Source organism: Equus quagga, chromosome 5, assembly GCF_021613505.1.
Source record: "Equus quagga isolate Etosha38 chromosome 5, UCLA_HA_Equagga_1.0, whole genome shotgun sequence".
NCBI classification, from domain to species: domain Eukaryota; kingdom Metazoa; phylum Chordata; class Mammalia; order Perissodactyla; family Equidae; genus Equus; species Equus quagga.
In genome coordinates, this window is record NC_060271.1 from 108,686,951 (window position 1) to 108,710,513 (window position 23,563).

General features: G+C 40.9%; 1 protein-coding gene and 1 long non-coding RNA gene across 3 annotated transcripts in view; one reads left to right on the forward strand and one right to left on the reverse strand.

The window, feature by feature from the left end:
* LOC124239149 (uncharacterized) overlaps positions 1-7,980 on the reverse strand; it is a 32,567-nt gene extending 24,587 nt beyond the window's left edge. The window contains exons 1-2 of the long non-coding RNA XR_006888558.1: positions 7,526-7,980; positions 4,401-4,551 (exon numbers count right to left, since the gene is read on the reverse strand). This is a non-coding gene — a long non-coding RNA (uncharacterized LOC124239149). The remainder of the gene's footprint in view (positions 1-4,400; positions 4,552-7,525) is intronic.
* A 183-nt stretch (positions 7,981-8,163) lies between these two features.
* Positions 8,164-23,563, forward strand: part of EIF2AK2 (eukaryotic translation initiation factor 2 alpha kinase 2) — a 34,901-nt gene continuing 19,501 nt past the window's right edge. The window contains exons 1-8 of one of the 2 annotated variants that reach the window (XM_046660569.1): positions 8,164-8,366; positions 15,650-15,784; positions 16,143-16,260; positions 18,578-18,723; positions 20,996-21,122; positions 21,413-21,492; positions 21,661-21,757; positions 23,347-23,369. In XM_046660569.1, the coding sequence (XP_046516525.1) occupies positions 15,666-15,784; positions 16,143-16,260; positions 18,578-18,723; positions 20,996-21,122; positions 21,413-21,492; positions 21,661-21,757; positions 23,347-23,369 (710 nt within the window). In that variant the 5' untranslated portion in view covers positions 8,164-8,366; positions 15,650-15,665. The remainder of the gene's footprint in view (positions 8,367-15,649; positions 15,785-16,142; positions 16,261-18,577; positions 18,724-20,995; positions 21,123-21,412; positions 21,493-21,660; positions 21,758-23,346; positions 23,370-23,563) is intronic. The other variant, XM_046660568.1, reaches the window with a different exon arrangement.

Below are 23,563 nucleotides of genomic sequence, written 5' to 3' on the forward strand. Positions count from 1 at the left end.
AAAGCGAAAGATTAGAGATTGTATTATTCTGGCATAAAGGCTTTTCCACCAGAGAGCCCCAAGTAGTCATGTAGAACTTAGAAGAGAAGCCAGAGAATATTCCGGAAAAAATCTCCTGTCGATCTGACAGCTCTCAACCTCTTAATAATCTTTCATATTTGCACTACTACTAGTTCCACTCTAAAACTAAGTTCTGTACAGTTAAGAACAGAACGATTCATAGAAAAGTTAAATAAAATTGCTTTGAGAAAGAGTATAGAACTACTATTCCTGGTAGTATGGTCGACTAGATAAACTGCAAACCCTTCCCTTAGCATGAGAGGCTGGATAAAAATTCTTAAAAATTATTTTAGTTGCATTGCTCAGCTCCCAATTAAGTAAGCAGACTTATTATGACAAAAACCAAAGAAGGAACAGAGAACTAGACCAAGTAAGAATCAGAGATGACAATGAGCTCCCATTCAGGGATCTGCAGTAACAAAAAGTCATATGCCCAAGCCCATATGATTGGTTCAGGAGCAGACAAGAAGACCACACAAAATAGACAAATAGAACAAAATAGAGCTGCCAAAATGACCCATGAATGTAAAGAAAGTTCAACTATGACAGAAGTGGTATTGCATATCATGGGAAGAAATTAAACTCTTCAAAATTTCGTGCTGAGACAAGTGACTATGCTATAGAAGAAATAAAATCAGATCCTTACCTTACATCACTCACAATAGATTCCTTGTAAATTAAAAAACTATATGTCCAAAATGATTTGAAACCTTTAAGTTCTTAGAAACAAATACAAGATAATATTTTTATGATCATAGAGTAGGATTTATTAAACAAGAAACAAAAAAGCACAAAAAGGAAACAATTTATATTTTTGGGTACATTCAAATTTAAAATCTTTGTAAAACACTTTTGTTAAGAATGTGAAACCAGGAAAAGCAAAGTGGCACGTCAGAGTCTTGGAGAGGATACTCAGTAAATAAAAGACTGATATCTAGAGTATACAAAGAACAATTAAAAGCACTAGGTGAAAGAAAATACAACCCAATAGAACAAAAGTGTAAAGGATATAGACAGGCAATTTACAGAAGAGGAAACCCAAATGGCAAATAAATATGTAATGAAGATAATGCAGCAATCAGGAAAATATAGATTAAAATAAAGGTGAGAGACTTCCCCACCTGGCCAGGTAGGATTAGCTATTATGAGAACTACCCTCCCACCACAACAATCAGAAAACTGGATGAAATATATGAAATAATTGTTTTCAGACACTGGACAACAGGCAAGCCAACACTGGGATTCTTGAGAGAATGTAAACAATTCAAGTGTGCCCCATAACTGCCCCAGCTTACTACCTGTAGGAAGTTCCAAGCTGCAGCACAGAGAAAGAGAGCCCAAATGTCTCATTGGGTTGGTGTTTGAGATTGGAGGTCAGCAGGCTGAGGATTCTAGGATTTTCAGAGCAGAGTATTGGAGAAAATGAAGCTGCACAGAGAGAGAAACTCAAAGATCTGCAGAGGGAATCCCTTGACTCTTTGAATGCACATGTGTGCATGATGGAACAAAGCTCCACAAGGACAGTATAAATCTCCATCGAGACAGGGAAAGGACCCCTGGAAAGCCGTAAACCAAACAATGTTCCTGGACCTCATTCAGAGATTGGAATAGTTTGTGTTCCCAACAGCCAACGTGAAGAGACCTTAATACTCAGGGCACTGATAGATTCCTCAGAATGGTCATATCTTACTAGTGATACTACTAAGCTGTCCCTAGAGTAAATTAGCCCTACACCCACATAACAAAAGTTAAAAGCAAGTCTGGAATCGAACTCAAGTAACTTAGCTGTTTGCCACTTGGGAAAAAAAAACCTGTTGAGGACCAGCCCGGTCACACAGCGGTTAAGCACACACATTCCGCTTTGGTGGCCCAGGGTTCACTGGTTCAGATCCCGGGTGCAGACATGGCACCACTTGGCAAGTCATGCTGTGGTAGGCGTCCTACATATAAAGTAGAGGAAGATGGGCATGGATGTTAGCTCAGGACCAGTCTTCCTCAGCAAAAAGAGGAGGATTGGCAGCAGTTAGCTCAGGGCTAATCTTCCTCAAAGAAAAAAAGGAAGATAAAGACCTTTTAGAGCCAGCCCTGGTGGTCTAGTGGTTAAGATTCAGCGCTCTCACCGCCACGGCCTGGGTTCATTTCCTTGTCATGGAACCACACCACCTATCTGTCAGTTGTCACACTGTGGCGGCAGCTCACATAAAAAACTAATAACTAACAACTAGGATACACAACCATGTACTGAAGCTTTTTTTAAAAAATAAAGACCTTTTATATGAAAAAAAAAAAACTGGGAGAAATAGTCCCTGACATTATGTATACTATAAGAAATATTAGAAGTGCTATAGGCAAAAGGAAAATTACACCAGATGAAAAATTTAATCTACACAAAGGAATAAAGAGTACCAGAAATGGTGAATGTGTGGGTATATATAAGAAATACTTTCCTCATTGTTTTTCCTGTTGGCCAAGGAAATTTTATTGAATTTTGTTTTCTGTGGTTTGTCTCAAAAACAAGCCTTTTTTAAAATGTAAAAATATTATATTAAAATAGGCATCTCAGATACCATAGTCATCTATTCCCTTAGCGATTTTTATATTAACTTCTCTCCGCCTCCCCCGGGTATCTAAGTGTTAGAGTAACCAGACGGACTATACAAAGTATCCTGTAGACAGTTCTCCACAAACATTGTTTTATACGGAGCTTTTCCTAGGTACTGGGCAGCAGTGAATTTGAGATTATATTTCCCGGCAACTATCTGAAATATAGATCCTCTGTGTTACTGATTAAATCTGAACCATTATTCAGTGAAGCTGTGTTAAGGTTCACATTCTTTTGTGAAAACCAGAATGCCAACAAGAATAGGGCAGTTCCTCTAATTTGAGATGAGCCAAGGGAGTACTCATAGGTAAATACAAGATTTTCCAGAAAATAATTTTAATTACAGGATTAGTTTTCTATTGCTGTCTAACAAATTGCCACCGTTAGCAGCTTTAAATAGCAGAGTTATTATCTCACAGTTCCCATGGTTCAGGAGTCCGGGTACAGTTTAAGCTGACTCCTCAACTCAGGGTCTCACTAGGCTGCAAATCAAAACGCTGGCCTGGGCTGAGGGGTCAGTGAGCTCATTTTTAAATCTCTGTAAATGATAATTGTCTATTCAAAGCAAAAGTAATAACAATGTATTTTGGGGTTTATAATATACGTAGAAGTAAATGTATGACAACAACGGCACAAAGGATGGGAGAGGAGGAACAGAAATGTACTCTTTTATATTTTGGAAAGAAATTTGGTAAAATTACATGTCTATAAACCTTACAATGCAGCAATCACGCACCTAGGCATATACCCTGGAGAAATTCTCCCTTGTTTGCGTAATGATACATGAAGGAAAATCTTTATTGCCGTATGGTTTGTAAATAGTGAGAAATTTACAAACTGAATTGAAAGGACTCAAATAAAATTACAAACCAAAGAGGAGACATTACAAGTGATAACACAGAAATACTAATAATTGTTAGAGAATTACTACGAACAATTATATGCCAACAAATTAGATAACCTAGAAGAAACAGATAAATTCCTAGAAACATACAACCTACCAAGACTAAATCATGAAGAAACAGGAAATCTGAACAGACCAATTACTAGCAAAGAGATTGAATCAGTAATCAAAAACCTCCCAACAATGAAAAGTCCAGGATCAGATGGTTTCACTGATGAATTCTACCAAACATTTAAAGGATTAATACCAATCCTTCTCAAAATATTCCCAAAAATTGAAGAGGAAGAAACACTTCTAAACTCATTTTATGAGGCCAGCATCACCCTGATATCAAAGCCAGACAAGGACACTGCAAGAAAAGAAAATTACAGGTCAATATCCCTGTTGAACATAGATGCAAAAATCCTCAACAAAATATTAGCAAACCAAATTCCACAATACATTAAAAGGATCATACACCATGATCAAGTGGGATTTATTCCAGGGATGTAATGATGCTTGAACAGATGCAAATCAATAAATGTGATACACCACATTAACAAAATGAAGGATAAAAATCATATAATATTCTCAACAGAAGCAGAAAAAGCAAAATTCAACATCCTTTCATGATAAAAACTCTAAACAAAGCACTCACTGTATTTCCAGTATAGTGCTGCACATAGTAAGCACTCAATAAATATTTATTGAATAAGTTAATGAGAGGATTTTTTCCAAGAAGTGTTTTTTAGAATATCAGATCAGTGAGGATGCTGCAGATGCAGCAAACGGAAAATCAAACACAAACTGGTTTATAGTAGAAAGAAAAGGAGGTAGAGGGTTCTTATAACTGACCAGTCTAGGATGAGTTTGGCTTCAGGTGAGGCTTGATCCAGAGCTCAAACAAGGACTTGATTCTTAATCTTCACTTCTCAACTCTATTCCTTCAGTGTAGGCTCCATTTTCAGGGAGGTTTCTCCTTGTTCAGTACTGGAAACAGGAACCACTGTAAATATGTCAGGCAGAAAGATTTAGCAGGAAATGAACACATAACTGTCAGAAGAGATGGCAGAATGGAAATCAGGAAACTTCCACTGTAGCTGCCATACAAAGTTCAGAACCCTCCCACTGCCACTGCTGCCACCACAGATGCCCCATACCCTTGTAGAACTGACAAGGGAAACTGGAGTCCTGCTCCTGCAAACACCCCTGAGCCTGGGAGCTTGTTTGTCAGCCTGTTCTGTCACAGAAAGATGGCCTTATCTTCCTTTCCATCTTCCAAATCTTGCAACACTGCTCATCAGTCATTGGAGGAATTCAAATTATATCTGGAATTTTAACTCCATAGAAATCTGGAAAATGCTATTTTAACCTTCCATACATTATAATCCAGGAGATGAGGAGACACAGAAGGGAGTGAGAATGGAAACTAAATAAAAATTAACAATATCTAGTATAGTCCACTCCTTTTACCAACAATCTTTAAAGCCAACAACAAAACTATTCTCCCACCTAATGCAGCTGTTCCCTCCTTCAAACGAAAACATGCTTATCCTTTCCCCTATATCTCCACACCCATTTCTATGTGATGTTCCTTCCTCTTCTGTTTTAGTCACAATCCCACCTTAACACACTCTTACCTAAAGACTATCTTACAAAATTCACCACCACTGGCAAATCTCATATAAAAGGAAAGGGAAAAGCAATTAAAAGAAGTTCACCAATACATACAAAAACAAAGCAGCAAGAAACAATGCATAGGTTCTATGGTGCTTTCTTATTCAGCAGGTCATGAGATCACAGTGGGTTTATAACTTCCTTATTCATTGTTCACTTTGCTCTTGGAAGTCTCCCCAGCTGGCAGGGTGACACCTTCAATCCTGAAGGACCTGAGCCCTTAACAGTCCTGCCTGTGTAGCTGTAGATTTCCATTAACATTTATCGTTGAACATGGAATTACTAAAAAGAACCTCAGAGAAACCCCTGGGGTGAAGACACACTTTTCCCTGACTCCACTGTGTGGCTGCACCACTGTTTTCCCTTGGGAATTTGTATCGATCAGCCCAGCCAGTTCAGTGACCCCCTTATTTTCTTGATGCCTTGACGGCACGATGAACCTGCAACATCCAGAAGTGGTTTCACCCACATCATTTTCCCCAGACCTCTGTATCCCTCACCCTCTGATCTTGTTCCTTCCAAATCTCTGAATATCCAGCTAAACTGCTAGCCACTGGTTCTGTCCAAGACGCTGGCTTTCTCTCCTTCCAAGTGACAGCTAAACGTACGGTTCAAACTTCCGCCCGCTGGGAGGATTTCCTTTCTCCCACTATCTTTTAGGGCCACCTCCTGGAGGGGCTATAGTAATACATCAGTCCACTTCTGATTAATGCCAGTGTTGTGCTTCATTCAAATTTTTCTTTCTCAGTCATCTGGTCATAGGGAACTCCCCATGAGTTCAGAGATGCGGGTTGATAGAGCAGGAGTGAGTGCCACGGGGGTCTCAGATATCTGCCATAATCCCCATTGAAATCTGGGAGGTTTTTCAATGGCAGCATCCCCCATCGACATTCCCCTCCTGCAGTGGCTGACCGCGGATGCTGATGCTCCCCACTCCAATATATTTCTCAATGCCTGGTGAAGGAGGGTCCTCTGGATCTTCTTGGGAGATATGGTTAGGGAGTGAATGAATAGGCTGCATCTAATTAATCTACTCCAACATTCCTGACTCCCTAAGTATTTTTGATTTCTTCATCTGTATTACTTGGCATCACAATTTTATTTAAGGTGGGCCACCACTGAGCCCAGACTGGAATAAACCAACTGAACCAACTGTTAGAGCCATTCCCAGTTGCTAACCAGCACACTGAGTGCATAATCTAAATTATGTTTATTTTTTCCTGTCACATTTAGAATCATTTCCAGGCATATTTCCTGGGTTTAATTTCCACTAAAAATAGTAAAATCTTGCAATTCTTTTACTGTGTAAGCTATCTCCTCTTGATCAAATCTTGTCCATATCCTCTTGGAGCATCCTAGCATCCGATTCTAGATGTAGGAGTGAAGGCATGAGGTAGGGATGGGGCATCTGGAGAGTTAGCACCTCTTTGCAAGGTGACTACTGCAGGCTCTTCAAGCTAGGCTGTACCAGCCTTCTCAAACACAGCTGGGGGACTGTGGAGACTCAGCAGAATTTGGCAGGGTAGTCTCACTTGGATTCATTCAAATCCACCCAAAGTTCCAGGGCCTCATTCTTTCCCAGTAAACGCCCTCAGTATTCATGGAGAGCCGGTGAGCCTGCAAATTAAATTTATATAGTAATTCTGCTACCTGCAGCATTGACTCTACACCTGATTTTTGCAACCTTACCCTGAGGCTCCAGGAAATAAGAGGTTCTTCTGGGGCACCTATTAAACCATGTGTCCTCTAATGGTCCTTGAGTTTGTCGTTTTTCTTTAAGCTCTCTTGGGCAGTCCAGGGGCTTCAAAAAGTCAGAAAACTTGTAACTGCTACTGCCATTGCTGCTGCCGCAGCCATCCCACACCCACAAAACTGGCAAATGGAATCCCGCAAATATTCACCACTGGAGGAGCTCTCGTCACCTGGAAATGCCACAGAAATATGGCTCTGCCTCCCGCCTGCCTTCCAAACCTCCCACCAGTACTTCACCTTTGGGTAACTTAAATCCTGCCCAGGACCTGAGTGAGCTTCAAGGAAAATACAGTTTTTAGCCATTGATACTGTGCAGTACCGAAGAACATAGCAGAGAAGTGGGAAAGGATGCCTACAGCCAATCAATGCCCAACATTTCATCTACACTTGAGGTCCATCCTGGGACCACCTCTTTCCCTCACCCCAGCCAAGATATTGAGATTCCTGTTTCTAAGTGTAGCTCCCCTACTTACTAGCTGTGTTACTTAACTTCTCTGTGCCTCAGGCCTCAATTTTTTCATCTGTCAAACGGGCATAGTAACGGCACCTACGTTGTAGCGTTGTTGTAAGTCCTAGGCTCCTCCATCGCGGTGTCAGTGAGCCAGTACTTCTCTGGGAGTGTGTCATAGTCCATCAGGTGAGTAGGATTTCCTATAAACCGCCGACGGCTGGTAAAGGCTCTGGTCATAAACTCCATGAGGTCTCGCGCGGGCAGGTAGTTGTCCTAACTGCGGACTGGCCGGTGATCGCTCCAGCGGCTGGCAAGGATCTGGACGGATGGGGGGAAACAGACTGAAGAAAGATTATGCTCCCAGGCCTCCCTACCCAGCCTTGTAAAGGTGACGACAGGGAGGGGTGCGTCGGTAGGTAGTTTAGGGGCCTGACCTCGAATTGAACCCTGGCTTTGCCACTTTCCAGAGTGAGGACCCTAGGCGAGTTAATTTACTCAGTTTCTGCTGCTGTAAAATGGAGCCGATGATACCGACTGCCCCATCCCACCTCTAAGGCTTGCGGCGAAGAGGAAAGGGGATCGGGGATCCCAGAGCCTGGCTCGGCAAGCGCCTCGGGGGTCCTCCGCACCCTGCCCGGCTCAGGGCCCGGGCACCGTCCCAGACGCCGGCCCGGGGAGGCGCGCGCTGCCCGCGACCCCGCGCGGGAGGGGCGGGTGGCCGGGGCGGGAGGCGGAGCCCGCCGGGAAGACGAAACCGAGAGCAGTGCCCGAGCCGGCCGGGCTTCCGCTGGCAGCAGCGGCGCGCCGAGAAGCCCCTGTCCCGACCTGGAGCGCGGCCCGGGCCTGCGCGGAGCTGCGGGGCCGTCCCGACCTGGGGACACGATCGTGTAGCGCGGGGGCAACTGAAAGCCATTTTCTCCCCGCGAAGAATTTCTAGCAAAGTAAGTAACGAACCGCTCAGGCCGGGGTTGGGGGCAGGGGAGCCGGGGGAAAGCAGATACGCCCTCCACCTCGACAAACAGACGGGGAGCGCGGAGGCCTGCACTGCCCCCCCCCCCCCACTTGGCTGAATAATACCCAGCCCAAAATCTCTTGCCTGGACGGTACCAATTGTTTCCCGATTGCCCGGCCTTAGCCCCCGCCCCTTTCTGTGCCCCGAGCCCCAAACCGTAGCAGCGGGAGGGGTCCTTTAGGTCAGAACAGGCCACTCCCCTGCTCAGAACTCCCCAATAGCTTCCCATCTCATCAGAATCCTGTAAACGGTTATCGGTCCCCAGGCAAGGCCCCTGCTCCCTCCACTCTCACCACAGAGGCCTCATTGCTGTTCTTGGGGCACAGCCAAGCACACTCCTGCCTCTGGGCCTTTGCATTGGCTGTTTCTTCTTCCTGGAAAGCTCTTCCCCCAGATAGCTGCACGGGCCAGTCCCTCGCTTTACCCTGCACTTCTTCCAGTGTCACTTTAGCAGAGCAGCCTTCCCTAAACAACTTGAATATAAAAGAACCGTGTCCTTCCCTCACTGTTCCTCTTGCTCTGCTTTGATTTTCAACATGGTACTCAGCACCCTGGGGCATTTTTATGGGTTTGTCCATGTTCCTCCACTAGTGAGTTCACAAGAGCAGGGTTTTGTCCACTGGTATAACCCTAGCACCCAGTACAGAATAGGTGCTCATTAAATATTTGTTTGATGAATGGCAATTCATAAATTATCCTTTGAACTCCAGATTAATGAGACTTCCTATTGCCTGTGATTTCTTTAGTATAAAAATGAGTTGCCACATGGAAGCTAAAGGTACACTCTCTGCTGTCACTTAGGAGCTTAGAATCTTGGGCAGATTATACTCTTGTTCTTCAGTTTGCTCATTTGAACCTGAAGATCCATAACACTCGACCTGTAGTTTATTCATTTCATTAATCAGATACTAGTTGACTGGATGTTGTATGCCAAGCATTGTGCAGGCCCTGGAGAGGCTGGCGGTCTGCCGGAAGGGAGCAGAGGCACAGCCACAGTAACTTCTGGGCATGAGTAAGATGGACACATAACATTTGTTAGTGATTGTGGTGATTTCTTTTAGGAAAATGGTAACATGGAATTAAAACAAGATTTATTTAAAATAGTTGAAAAGAAACCTGCTGTTTCTTTTCTTCCAAACTGGTAAGTACTTTTTCACACATACCAATTCAGCACCTTATTAGTTTACCCATTTATGTCACTTAAATTCAAACTGGCTTGTCATTCTGACGATCAGCAGTTACTTAGAGTTAAAAGTGCTGAGGATCTAGAGCATTTGATAGGTCTTCAGGTGAAATAATTGCTGAGGACTCTTCCAGAACTGCTGTTCTCAGATCTATGACCCACTCCAATTGGGTGTGTGGTCTCGTGATTGTGACTAAACCAAATGACACTTTGGTTCCTGAAAATAATGGTAGTCTGCGGATCCTTATCTGAAACTATTGGGCCAGGTGTGTTCCTGTATTGAGAGATTTTTGGATTTTAGAAAGGCAGGGCAGCATAATTCCTGTCTATTATATGATGTTCTCAACAGGATTTGGGGGCGACACTCTGATAAAACACATTTCTGCAGGGAAATGTGTCAATAGACAACAGTGTCCTAAAGACTCTAAATAACTCATGTCAGTTCAGGTCTAGACAGCGGGCTACAAACCCACCAGAAACAAAATAAAACTCCGTATTTAGTACGTTTTGGATGTTGGAATTGTAGACCCGAGCACCATTGATGGAGGACCAGTGGTGTGGGGGACTCTGCTGGATATTTTTCATCTGATTTACTCCTCACAACAACCAGTGGATCGGGTTTTCAGATTATGAATCAAAGGCTCAGAGAGGGTCTAGCCCAGATCTGTGTGGCCCTAAAGCCGACCCCTGTCCTCACTCGAAGCAGGAATGTGAAGGCATTGCCTTTGCTCAGACTCCGGGCACTTCTAGCTCCTCCTTCTGGCCACCACCATTGCTCACCCAAACCACTGCAGCAGCCTCTGCTTGGTCTGCCTACTTCTGCTCATGCTCTGCTCCCCTTTCCACACCCGGCCCGCAGACTCTGTTCTTTACATGGCATCAGAGTCATCATTTAAAACGTAAACCCCCCCACATCACTCCTCTGTTTAGAACCCTCCAATAGCTTCCTATTGCAATTGGAATAACATCCACAGTCCTGACCACGACCTACAAGGTCTCTGTGCTGTGGCACCTGCCCGCCTCTCTGACTCATTTCCTATACTTTTCTCCGTGTTCCCTGTGCAGTGCATCCCTTTGACCTTTTTGGTATCCTTTCAAAGGCTGTGCTGTTTCCTGCCTCAAGGTTTCCTCTGCCTGAGATGCTGTCTCCTATATCTTGGTATGATGGACTTTCTCATCATTCCAGCTTTATTTCACTATTACCTCCTAAGAGAGGATTTCCCCTGACCACTGTGTCTAAAACTACTTCCCTCATATCTCTCCCACACCTGCCAATGCACCCTCTATCCTGCACTGCTATTTAATTTCATCATAGCATTTCCAGCCATCTGATCATCCTATTACTCACTCCTTTGTTTGTTTCTGGACATGGTCATTTTCTTTCTTCCCTCAGTGGAATGCAGGTAGGGACTTGTTCTGTCCTGTTCATGTCTGTATAGTCAGTGTCAGAACAGTGCTTGACTCATGATAAGCATTTACTGAATGAATGAAGAAAGAATGCACAGAAAACAGCAGATGAAGAAAAGGGAGATGGTGAGGAGGTTTAAAGTGGAGTATTTAATTTTAATGAATCATTTTCTCATTTACCTATACACCGTCTAAGTGTTCAGCATTTACCACTTGCCACTGGGTGTTGGTGATACAAAGGTGAGTAAGACATAGAACCTGCTCCCTAAAGAGCTGACTGACTCGTTTAAAAAGCAGTTGGAGCTGTGATGGGAGCTGGGCAAGGTGGAGTGACAGGCCCACAGAGAAGTACTAGCTGAGCCCCAGCCTCGAAGAAGGCTGTGTTGATCCTCACAGATGAGTGGGAATTGCGTGGTAGATAGAGGATGCAGAGATTGCATTCCAAGCAGAGAGAAAAGCACATGACAAGTCTTGGAGGTGGGGGAGATCTGGAGATATTTGGGTATTCATTTGTTCATTATTGAGCCCCTATTATGAGCCTGGTCTCTTCCCTCTTGTAGCTCATGGTCTCTTTTGGAATACAGTCAGTTAAATAAGCAGTTGCAATAAAGGGGACAAGAGCTGTGGTAGAGGACCAAACTAGGACCTCTTCTAGGGTGTCTGGGAAATGACATTTGATCTGAGATCTGTAGGAAGTAGGAGTTGACCAGGCAAAGGCAGCAGAAGGGGTAGAGTCAGGAGCATTTCAGGAGGGAGTGTATTGGACAGAAGCAATTGTGAGTCAAGAAAGAGTCCATGGTGGAGGCATGCTTTTGAAAACCATCATTGTATATGTGGAATTTAAAGCCACAAGCCTAGAGGTGATCACCAGGAGAGTCAGTGGAAGTAGACTAGGGAAGAGATTTAAGGACTGGGCCCTGGGACAGTACAATATTTAGAAGAAGGGAAGATGAAGGGGGACCAGGAAAGGAGACAGAGAAGTTTGTGAAAGAGGCGGAGAACCAGGAGAGTGTGATGTCTCAGAGATCCAAGCTAAGAAAGAAAGAGGAGGGGGAAGGGAATGAGAAACCACGTCTATTTCTGGTTTAAGGAAAATAGACAAGGACTGAGAACCGACTACTAGTTTTAGAGATGGGTAAGCCATTGGTAACCTTCACAGGAACAGTTTTGATGGCTTCTGGGGGCTGCATCATTGGACTGATCTTTAAAAAAGATCACAATGTGGCTGCTATTAAAAAAATGTACCAAGAAGTGTTGGTGAGGATATGGAAAAATTGGAACCCTTGTGCATTACTGGTGGAAATATAAAATGGTTCAGCCACTGTGGAAAACAGTTTGATAGTTCCTCAAAATGGTAAACATAGGGGGCTGGCCCCGTGGCCGAGTGGTTAAGTTCGCGCGCTCCGCTGCAGGCGGCCCAGTGTTTCATTGGTTCGAATCCTGGGCGCGGACATGGCACTGCTCATCAGACCACGCTGAGGCAGCGTCCCACATGCCACAACTAGAAGGACCCACAACGAAATATACAACTATGTACCGGGGGGCTTTGGGGAGAAAAAGGAGAAAAATAAAATCTTAAAAAAAAAAAAAATGGTAAACATAGAATTGCCATATGATTCAGCAGTTCCTCTTCTAGGTATGTACCCAAAAGATTTGAAAGTAGAGGCATGAACAGATATTTGTACATCAATGTTTAAAGCAGCCTTATTTACAATAGCCAAGAAGTTGAAATAATCCAAATATCCATCAACAGATGAATGGATAAACAAAACGTGATACGTACATACAGTAATATATTATTCAGCCTTAAAAAGGAAGGAAATTCTGACACATGCTACAACATGAATGAAACTTGAAGACATTATGTCAAGTGAAATAACCAAAATCAAAAGGACGAATATATGATTCCATTTATATGAGGTACCTAGAAGGCAAATTCATGGAGAGGAAAAGTAATGTTGGTTACCCAGGGCTGAGAGCTTGGGGAAATGGGAAGTTAGCGTTTAATGAGTACAGACTTTCTGTTTGGGAAGATGAAAAGAGTTCTGCAGAAGGATTGGCAGTGATGGCTGCACAACATTGTGAATGTGCTTAATGCTTGTGAATTGTACACTTCAAAATGGTTTAAGGGATAAATTTCATGTTATGCGTATTTTACCACAATGAAAAAAAAAGTAAGAAAAAAATCATGATGGCTGCAGGGGAGAGAAGGCATTGCAGTGGTTGTGACAACTGGTTCTGAGGTTCTTGCAGCAGTCCAGCAGTAAGATGGTGACAGCTGGAACCAGGATGGTGGCTATAGACATGATTGAGAAGTAGAAGGGTTTGGGGACAGGACTGACTTATGGACTATAAGTTAGGGAAAGGAAATGTCAAGGATGCCTCCTTTTCAGACATGGATGGATGGTCAAGTCGTTTTCTAAGAAAGGAAACTCCAGTCAGCTTAGGGGACAATCACAAATGCAGTTTGGGATCTTTTGAGTTTGAGGTTCTTTCAAGATGTCTAAGTAGAGATGTTGGATAGAGAGATCTGAGACTCAAAGAGAATGATATGTAAGATATGAGATATCATGAGTGATAGGTAAATTTTAGAGTTAATGACCAATAGTTGATCATTGAAATTATGAATGTGAAAGAAATCACCTTGAGGAGAAAGCATAGAGTGAAGAGAATAGGATCTTTGGACCAAGCCTTGGGGGACACCAGCGTTTAGAGCCTAAAAAGATTAAGAAGTGCTAGGAAGAAGGCTTGGCCATGGGAGAAGGAAAATCAAAAGAGCTTTCCAACAAGAAATGAGAGATTAACAGAGTCTGCTTTCTGTCTCTATGGATTTACCTAAACATCTATGGTTGTTTCATAAAAATGGAATCATACAAAATATGGCCTTTTGTTTCTGGCTTCTTTCATTTAGCATAATATTTTCAAGGTTTATCCATGTGGTAGCATGTTTCTTTCTTTTTCTTTTTAAAGATTGGCACCTGAGCTAACAGCTGTTGCCAATCTTCTTTTTTTTTCTCTTCTTCTTCTCCCCAAAGGCCCCTAGTACACAGTTGTATATTCTAGTTGTAGGTCCTTCTGGCTTTTCTATGTGGGACGCTGCCTCAGCATCGCCTGATGAGTGGTGCCATGTCTGTGCCCAGGATCCGAACTGGCAAAACCCTAGGCTGCTGAAGCAGAGCATGTGAACTTAACCATTCAGCCACAGGGCCGACCTGTGGTAGCATGTTTCAATATTTTATTCCTTTTTATGGCTGAATAAGATTCCATGTGTGGATATACCACATTTACTTTACCATTCATCAGTTGATGGACATTTGGTTCATTTCTGTTTTTTGGTTATTGTAGATAGTGCTGCTATGAACATTTCTGTATAAGTATTTGTTTGAAAACCTGTTTTTCAATTCTTTGCTTATAGACCTAGGAATGGAATTGCTGGGTCGTATGGTAATTATGAGTTTAAGTTTTTGATGAGCCACCAAATTCTTTTCCATAGAGGCTGTACGATTTTCTATTCCTATCAACAATGTATGAGGGTTTCAGTTTCTCCGCATCCTCAACAACACTTATTTTCTTTATTATTATTGTTATTGCCATCGTAGTGGGTGTGAAGTGGTATTTTGTTGTGGTTTTGATTTGCATTTCTCTAATGACTAATGATATTGAGCATCTTTTCATGTACTTGTTGGCCATTTCTGTATCTTCTTTGGAGAAATATCTGTTCAAGTCCCTTGTCTGTTTTCTAATTGGGTTGTCTTTTTGTTGTTGAGTTGTAATAGTTCTTCTATTCTGGATACTAGACTCTTATCAGATATATGATTTATAAATATCCCATTCTGTAGATTTTCTTTTCATTTTTTTCATATTGTCGTTTGATATAGAAATATTTGTAATTTTGATGAAGCCCAATTTATCTATGTTTTCTTTTGTTGCTTGTGCTTTTGCTGTCATAGCAAAGATCCCATTGCCAAATCCAAGGTTATGAAGATTTACCCTCAAGTTGTCTTCGAAGAGTGTTGTAGTTGGGTTTTTATATTTAGATTCTGTATCCTTTAGATTTTGTTTATAATTTAAATCGTTGCTTCTGTCTCAGTCCAGTGAGACTCATAAACTGGGGTCATAGTTACCCAGGTAAATTGTCCTACAATTGATCTGAAAATTGCAAAGGGAGGATTTGGGGGGTTTTATAGGAGAATCTATTTCGATGTAGCTAAATCCTTCATGATTTCATCAACTTCACTTTGTGTATATACTCTTCACCGTTTTCTTCTCAACATAAAGAATTCTAATTCCACTCCAGCGGCCTTTTTACCTTCTCAAGTAAGTGGACAGACTTGCATTTGACGCTCAGTGGAAGCAGAGAGCAGTTGTAGAGAAGGGCGCCTTCCTTTTTTGACCAATCGAGTTTTGAAAGTTGAAAATTTTGAAAAAATTAGCTTAACTGTGCCGTTCGTGAGAGAGAAAGAGATTTTGTAAAAAAATTTTCTCTGGTTTTATATGGGGACAAGATAAGTCGTATAGAGGAGATTCTTCTTACTCTATTTGGTCTCTTAAATTGGATTGGGAAAATCAGATTAAATATGTTCCATGAGTGTCACTTCTTTCAAACATCTCTTCTATTGTAGGTTACTGGAAGAAGAAATGGCCAGTCATCTTTCACCAGGTGTCTTCATAGAAGAACTTAATAAATATAGTCAGAAGCATAATGTGGTTCTTGATTTTCGGGAACTGTCTAAGACAGGACCTCCACATGATTTAACGTAAGTTGCTATAAAAAAGGGCATATCCCTATAAAATATAAACTGAGAGAATGGCAGTCTGGCACAATTTTGAAGTCAATACTTTATCTCTAGAGTAAAGTTGCTGCAGAATTCTTTGAAAGTCCTCTTGGCATAAAGTGGTAACTACTGAGTACTCCAGAGAAAAAGAGGGTCTAAGCCTTTGCATCCTTCAAGATGATGTGCAATTTGGCTGTTTAGGGTGACTGTTTAAATTTCATTTTGAACATAGGTTAAAAATCTTCAAAGGTAGTCCTAGGAGTCAGTGGTGATTGGAACACTTGCCCTTAGATAATGCATGAGTTTTATAATACTTTGTGAATATTTTCTTTGCAATCAGGTTTACATTTCGAGTTATAATAAATGGGAGAGAATTTCCGGAAGCTGAAGGTAAATCAAAGAAGGAAGCCAAAAATGCTGCAGCCAAAATTGCTGTTGAAATACTTCGAGAAAACAAGGTGAGTAATTGCCCTTTTTTGCTAGTAAAAGGGAATTCACAAATATAGTTTATATTTTTCTCTGTGAGAAAATACTCACAGACAGAGTAAAGCCATGTGCAAGTTCCTTTACATTCAGAAGTTTAGTTCAATCTTTTTTCCTGTCTCCATTTCTGTAGAACCCTGCATGAGAGGTACACCTAGGAAATGGTGGGCAAAGTTGGATAATACCTATTCAGTGTGCCAACAGCAGTGACACACTCTGAAGTTGAACAAGAGTGGAAACAGTGAGAAATGAGCTGACAGGTTCTGGCAGGAGTCCCTCCACCTGATTGAGGGAATGCAGTGGAAAAGGATAGAGATGAAAGTGATTATGAGGAGGAGGATGTATAAGAAGGGCAGATAATGAAGAACCAACACACATATAATTGTATCCCTGAAGATGAGAACAGAGTAAATTGTACATAAAAAGCTATCTGAAGAGATTTCAGTAGAAAATGTTCCTGAAATAAAGACCTGGATACAGATTAAAACAACTCAACAGATACAGAAAAATACAGAACCATCAAGAGCAACATCAAACCTGGGGAAAGTACTGAGCTCCAGGGATGGAGAAAGAATCCAACAAGTGTGTAGGTAGAAGAAGGAAATTATTTTAAATGTAAAAATGAAAAAAAGTATCATGCTGTCTACAGCAACGTTAAAAACCAGCAGACGGTGGAGTAGCAGCTGTAAAATGAGACAAGAATTCATTTTCACATGGGACAAAAGAGGATCATTCTCAGATATTGAAACTTTTGGAAAAATTGAGCTTTCAGGATGCTTTACTGGGGGCCGGCCCCGTGGCCAAGTGGTTAACTTTGCAGGCTCCACTTCGGCGACCCAGGGTTTTGCTGGTTCAGATCCTGGTTGTGGACTGAGTGCTGCTCATCTGGCCATGCTGAGGCAGCATCCCACACAGCACAACCAGAAGGACCGGCAACTAGAATATACAACTACGGACTCAGGGCTTTGGGGAGAAGAAAAAAAAAGATCAGGGACAGATGTTAGCTCAGGGCCAATCTTTAAAAAAAAAAAAAAGTACATTACTCACATTTAAAAAGAAAAAAGATACTTTCCTGAAAAATCTTGCTTGAAGATGTCACCCTTCTAGCCCAAATTGAAAAAAATAAATCAGGCAAAATCACAAGTTCATAAATTGTTAATGGGCCAGAAAACCACGTCAAGAAGTTAGAAAAGGAACAATAGAATACCTTCTCCCTAAAAAGCAGAAGGAAAATAAGAACAATAAGGGCAGAAATTAATGTAAAAGAAAATAAAGAAACAATAAAGAAAATTAATACAACCAAAGTTCTTTGACAAGATTAATAAAGTAGAAAAACTTTGGAGAAGATTTTGTCAGATTAAGCATAAAAGAGGTGTGGATAACAATGAAAGGAATGATGCTATTATATCTATTATATTCATCTTTCCCATTAAGTTGTGATCCAGGATATGGCTTTACATCAATATTTGTTATCTTAGTTTTTGAGATTTACAAAGGGTAAGCAAGCTGGAAAGTGTTATATTTTGTATGGATAAATGAGAAAATTGAGGGTTTTTTTTTTTTATTAATGTTATGATAGATTACAACCTTGTGAGATTTCAGTTGTACATTATTGTTAGTCATGTTGTGGGTACACCTCTTCCCCCTTTGTGCCCTCCCCCCTCCCCCCCTTTTCCCTGGTAACCACCGATCAGATCTCCTTGTCAATATGTTAACTTCCACCTATGAGTGGAGTCATATAGAGTTCGTCTTTCTCTGACTGGCTTATTTTGCTTAACATAATACCCTCGAGGTCCATCCACGTTGCTGCGAATGGGCCAATTTTGTCTTTTTTTATGGCTGAGTAGTATTCTATTGTGTATATATACCATATCTTCTTTATCCAATCATCAGTTTCTGGGCATGTAGGTTGGTTCCAGGTCTTGGCTATTGTAAATAATGCTGCGATGAGTATAGGGGTGCAAGGGACTCTTGGGATTTCTGATTTCAGGTTCTTAGGATAGATACCCAGTAATGGGATGGCTGGGTCATAGAAAAATTGACTTATTTTTTTCCTTACAAAACTATGAAAAGGAAAATGAGTGATTCCTTTCCTATTGTTAAAAATCTATTCTTGTGGATTTTTCTGGTACAGGAAAGTATATACTTACACTTTTACTCAAGGCAATATAGTAGGAAAATACATAAAATCTAAGTTGTCTTTCAAATTATTCATTTAGTAATTATATTAGACAAAATAGAGTTAAATCTTTATTATCATCTAACTAAACAAGATTATTTTCTTCTTGGTAGACAGTTAGTTCTTTACCACTGCTGACGAAAGATACTTCAGAAGAACTTTCCCAGAATTACATAGGCCTTATTAATACATATATCCAGAGGAATCAACTCTCTCTAAATTATGAACAATATGAATCAAGGGATGGCGGGCCCAAAAGGTGAGATGTCGTTTGACTTTTCCTTTGGTTTCATTGTATCTAAGTAATAGAGTGGGCTTATTTTCATGTCTAATTTTCTAGACATATTTGTCCTTTTCTATACATTCTTTACTGAAGGTTTTATATGATTTATAGGCAATTGGACATCTTCGTAATTAAAATATTAAAATGATTAATTGCTGAAGACTTGGGACCCGTATCCCATAATTGATCAAATCTGGATAATCCTTTTTTTCTGAGGTATATCTTGATGGTTTAGTCTGCAGGAAACCTAAGAGAGTATGGGGTCTCCCTGCTTGAGGGATGTAGAAATTTCCCATCCCGGAGATCACAGTGGCAGTGGCTGTGTGAAAACAGCTCTATCACGCGTGCAGGATGACTCTCTTTCCACCGCTGTCAGATTAGAGAGCTGTTTGTCCTTCAGATTTGATTAAATAATGTCACTTTATGGACAAGTACCATGTATTGAAAGTAGTGAGTTTTCGCCCTAGACTATGAGGGGACCAGGGTCTGAGGGATCTACTAGAGAGGGACAGACTGGAGCTTCAGGTACCGAGAACGTCACCAGTGAGCTCAGACTTTGGAAGTGAGGATAAAGAATGGATTGGACCTGGAAAAAGCAGAAAGCGAATGAGCATGAGGAAGATTGTTTCTCAGCTACAGTCAGTCAAATGAGAGAGAAGAAGAAAATCTAAGTGGTCGATAGTCCTAACAGCCACTTTAGGAAAGTGCCCTTTGAATTTGTTCAGCTATTTGTGTTTTACTTTTTACTCTGATGGCTTTTATTTAGGCCAGAGCCAGGAAGAGAATAATGTGCTAGTATTCATTGGAATGAAAGACAGATTTTCCTTAACTTACAGTAGGACTACATCCTGATAAACCCATCATAAAGTGAAAATATCATAAGTCAAAAATGCATTTAATACACCTACCCATCATCATAGCTTAGCCTAGCCTACCTTAAACATGCTCAGAACTGTCACGTTAGCCTACACTTGGGCAAAATCATCTAACACAAAGCCTATTTTATAAGAAAGTGTTGACTGTCTCATGTAACTTATTGAATACTCTACTGAAAGTGAAAAACAGAGTGGTCATCTGGGTACAGAATAGTTGTAAGCGTGTCAGTTGTTTATCCTTGTGATCCCATGGCTGACAGCGTCACGAGAGAGTATCATACTGTGTATTGCTAGGCCAGGGAAAGATCAAAATGCAAAATTCCTAGCATGGTTTCTACTGAACGTGTTTTGCTTTTGCACTATTGTAAAGTCAAAAAATCCTAAGTTGAACCATCGTAAATCGGGGACCATCTGTAGTCAAAAGTGAATTCTGTGGGTTAATCTCAATAAATTAAGAGGCCATTTTGTTTTTCTGTAGTGCACCTCTTTGGTTCCTTTGAATTAAACGCTCTAACATTAGATACCTAAAAAAGAGAAGTCTATTTATGGGGTGCCTGGGAAAAATAGAAGCTATAGAAACGAACGGTCACTCAGCCCAGCTTTCTAACTCTCCCTTCAGGGCCTAGCAGAGAAGATTCATCGTGGTTGGATGTGTTTCCCTCAATGGCAAATAATACTTGAATAATTTTGTGATTTTATATATATAAAATTCCATGACATATATTACCATGTCCATTGCTTTGCCAACTTAAATATAGTTTTTATACAGTTATCCAAGTGTCCTTGCCTAATCACAAATGTTCTTACATCTAATATGAGGAGGGTGTGGACTTCAGCATGAGGTCTTCACACTGTGGGGATTTTCTTAGGTGTTTTGTGCACATAAGCAGGGGGCAGAAAATGCTGAAAAGTTGGAGCAAAACCCATGCTTTGCCCATCCCCTCCAAAACTGTACTCTCATTGTTTCTCCTGTAGAAGCCCCACTTTCTTTCTCATCTGGCTTTTTCTTTCCCATTTGACCATCTCTGAAAAATTCACTGGATCTCTCTCTTCCTCCTCTGCCTCCATATCTTTTAACCTTTGGGGAATTTAAAAAAAATCACCATTTAATGCCTTTGTGCCAGATCTTTCAATGAAGCAAGAGTTAGAAGTTGCCTGGAAGATGCAAGCTGAGATGTCAGCTAATCCTGGTTATTCTGGCAAATTGCTCAGCCATCTTATTGATTAAATTAAACAAGATATAAAATATAAATCTACCTTTTAATTTGTGTTATATTAAGGCCTTTTTGTTAATATGTGGTTTTTTTTCAAATCGTAAGTTAGATTCGCTGTTTTTTGGTATGTGGGTAAATACGCTCCGTCATTTCCCCTAGGTTTCGTTGTAAATGCAAAATTGGATGGAAAGAATACCCTATTGCTTCAGGTTCCACAAAACAGGAGGCAAAACAATTAGCCGCTAAACTTGCCTATGATCAGATATCCTCAGAAGGAAGCCCAATGGTATGTACTGCCTTTGGATTTAATTTTTATATTTTAAAATTGCCTCTGAAGTTGATTTGAGGTTTGACTCTGTTTACATGATGCCTTGACAGCCAATCACATAGCGGAAGGATTCCTTGATTCTCTGTCCCACCGATGAGCCGTGTATTAATCTCGTAATTGTGTGTGGCTGTGCATTTGGTAAATGTGGGGAAATAGACGTGGTGATTAGTTGGCACACAGAGACTGAGCCCCTGTCGAGGAGTAACTTAGTTGCGCTCAAACCTGCTACGAGGCACTCTGTCTTTCAGAAAGCTGACCCACTGTCTTCTGGTTCTTGCTCTCCTGCGTCCAATGACTTCAGAGGAGACCCTTGCAGGACAAGCTCTTCGTAAGTATGGATAAGCAACTGTGATATGGAACAAATTCACATTGCTACCCGAAAGAGAAAAGTTTTATGAAAATGTTTAATGTTTAAGGAGAACTTAGAGAAAGAGATTACTGATCAATGAAAAACAGACAGAATTCATAAACTAATAGTCATCCCCTTTTCTTCTAGTGCTTATGAATCATCACCTGAAAATGGCTTCTCACCAAATTCATGGGAAAGAAATTGTGACAGCAACGGTTTAAACAATTCTTTTCCATCTTATATGGTATAGTATTGATCTCTCAGCTTCCTAGTTTATCTTGTTTTTCTTTGTGTTTTTGCATTTAGAAATGACCCCCAGTCCCCAACCGTAGTTTTTCTATTTTCATCTCAGGCATTCTTACTAAATAGTAGTATTTGGCAGTCTTTTGACTCTCTCCTTTCTTTATTAATCCCCATTCCTCACATGCAAAATTCTTCCACTCTTCAATCTCATCTTTCTCTCCCTACTCACCTTCATATTTTCCTATGTTCTTAGGCGCTTGCTTCTTACCTTCTACCGACTGTACAGTACTTCAAAGGTTGATTGATGTACTTCTGCTTCTGTTTCGAAAAGTCAGAACTAAACTTAAACTAGAACCTAAGCTTAAAAATCAGGTAATTTTTGTGGTGATGATTAGCGTTACAAAACTACCCTCTTTATAAAGAACTGCAAAAAATCTATAAGAAAAAAATAAGCAACTCAGTAGAAAAATGTGCAAAAGATCTGAACAGACAATTCAGAGAAGAGACACCCAAATGGACAACAGCTATATGAAAAGATGCTTTATTTCATTAGTAATCAAGAAAATGAAAATGAAAACAACAGACACCGTTGCAAACCAGTCAGATTGTCAAAGTTTGAGTCTGGCAAAACTAAGTATTGGCACAGCTGTGTTCCGATTTTAGCTATTGTACACTGCTGGTGGAAGTACAAATCTGTACAACCATCTTGGAGACAATTTGGCAATATCTGGTAAAGTGGAGGGTGTGCATGCTGTACTGCCAATCAATTCCATTTCTGGTGATGTCTACTAGAGAAAGGCTCAGATGTGTGCACAGAGAAACACGTCTAAGCATGTTCTTTGCAACATCATTTGTAATAGGAAGAGATTAGAAAAAATATAGTCCATTAACAGAATGGCTAAATTAATCATAACATAGTCATCATGCTATACTGAGGCTAACAGGGGATATGATCTAAAGAAATCTTAATCTGATGCTCCCCACTCTGTGTCAACATATTTAAATTGGTAAAAAAAAAAAAAACAAACCCGCAAAGCCTACCAGAATAAAAGTGCATATGAATCAACTAATTTTTGAGAGACGGTGAAGACTTCTCTTTTTGCTAAATATTAAAATGATTAATTTGTGCTAAAAATGAAAAAATCAGCATGGCAGTTATTAACTGGTGATCAGATCAGAAACCTTTGGGGAAGGATTTGAAACTAGATCCCTGGGCTCCATCTGCGTCTCCATTAGCCCTTCGATGCTTGCGATGCACACGTTCTTGTTGAGATCCACTGGCCAGGGGATCGTCAGGGAGGCCGTATTCTATACCCGGAGAATCAGTCCTGCTGCAGAACGTGCCTTACAGTTGCGTTTTTTTGTCCTTCCTGCTACTGTCTGGCTGCTGTAACATGAGAACATTAAAAAAGCCAAGTAAACTGAGAAGCAGGACTTGATGAAAGTACACAGACTGATGAGGCTGTTGATCTTATGGACAAAGAAATGTGGCCACAGAGCCATCTAGAAGTACAAGAGGAAGGATAGCAAGAAAAAGCAAAATAATTGATTTAATCATCTGATAGGATTTTCCATTTTCTTTTGTTATAGAGCAGCCGCAAGAAGCCAGCAAGGTGAGTGTCATTGTGCGTTGAATGTATTTTGAAATGAAGTTTTATTTTAAACTTAGTTTGGGAGCCTAATTTATTAAGTCTTCAGTATTTGTAGCATTTTGGATGCCTTTTTGAGTGGAGTTTCAGAAGTAGAAAGCATGGTTAAAGATCACAAAAACTTGAAATCTACAAACAAATAATTTTAACTATGTAGA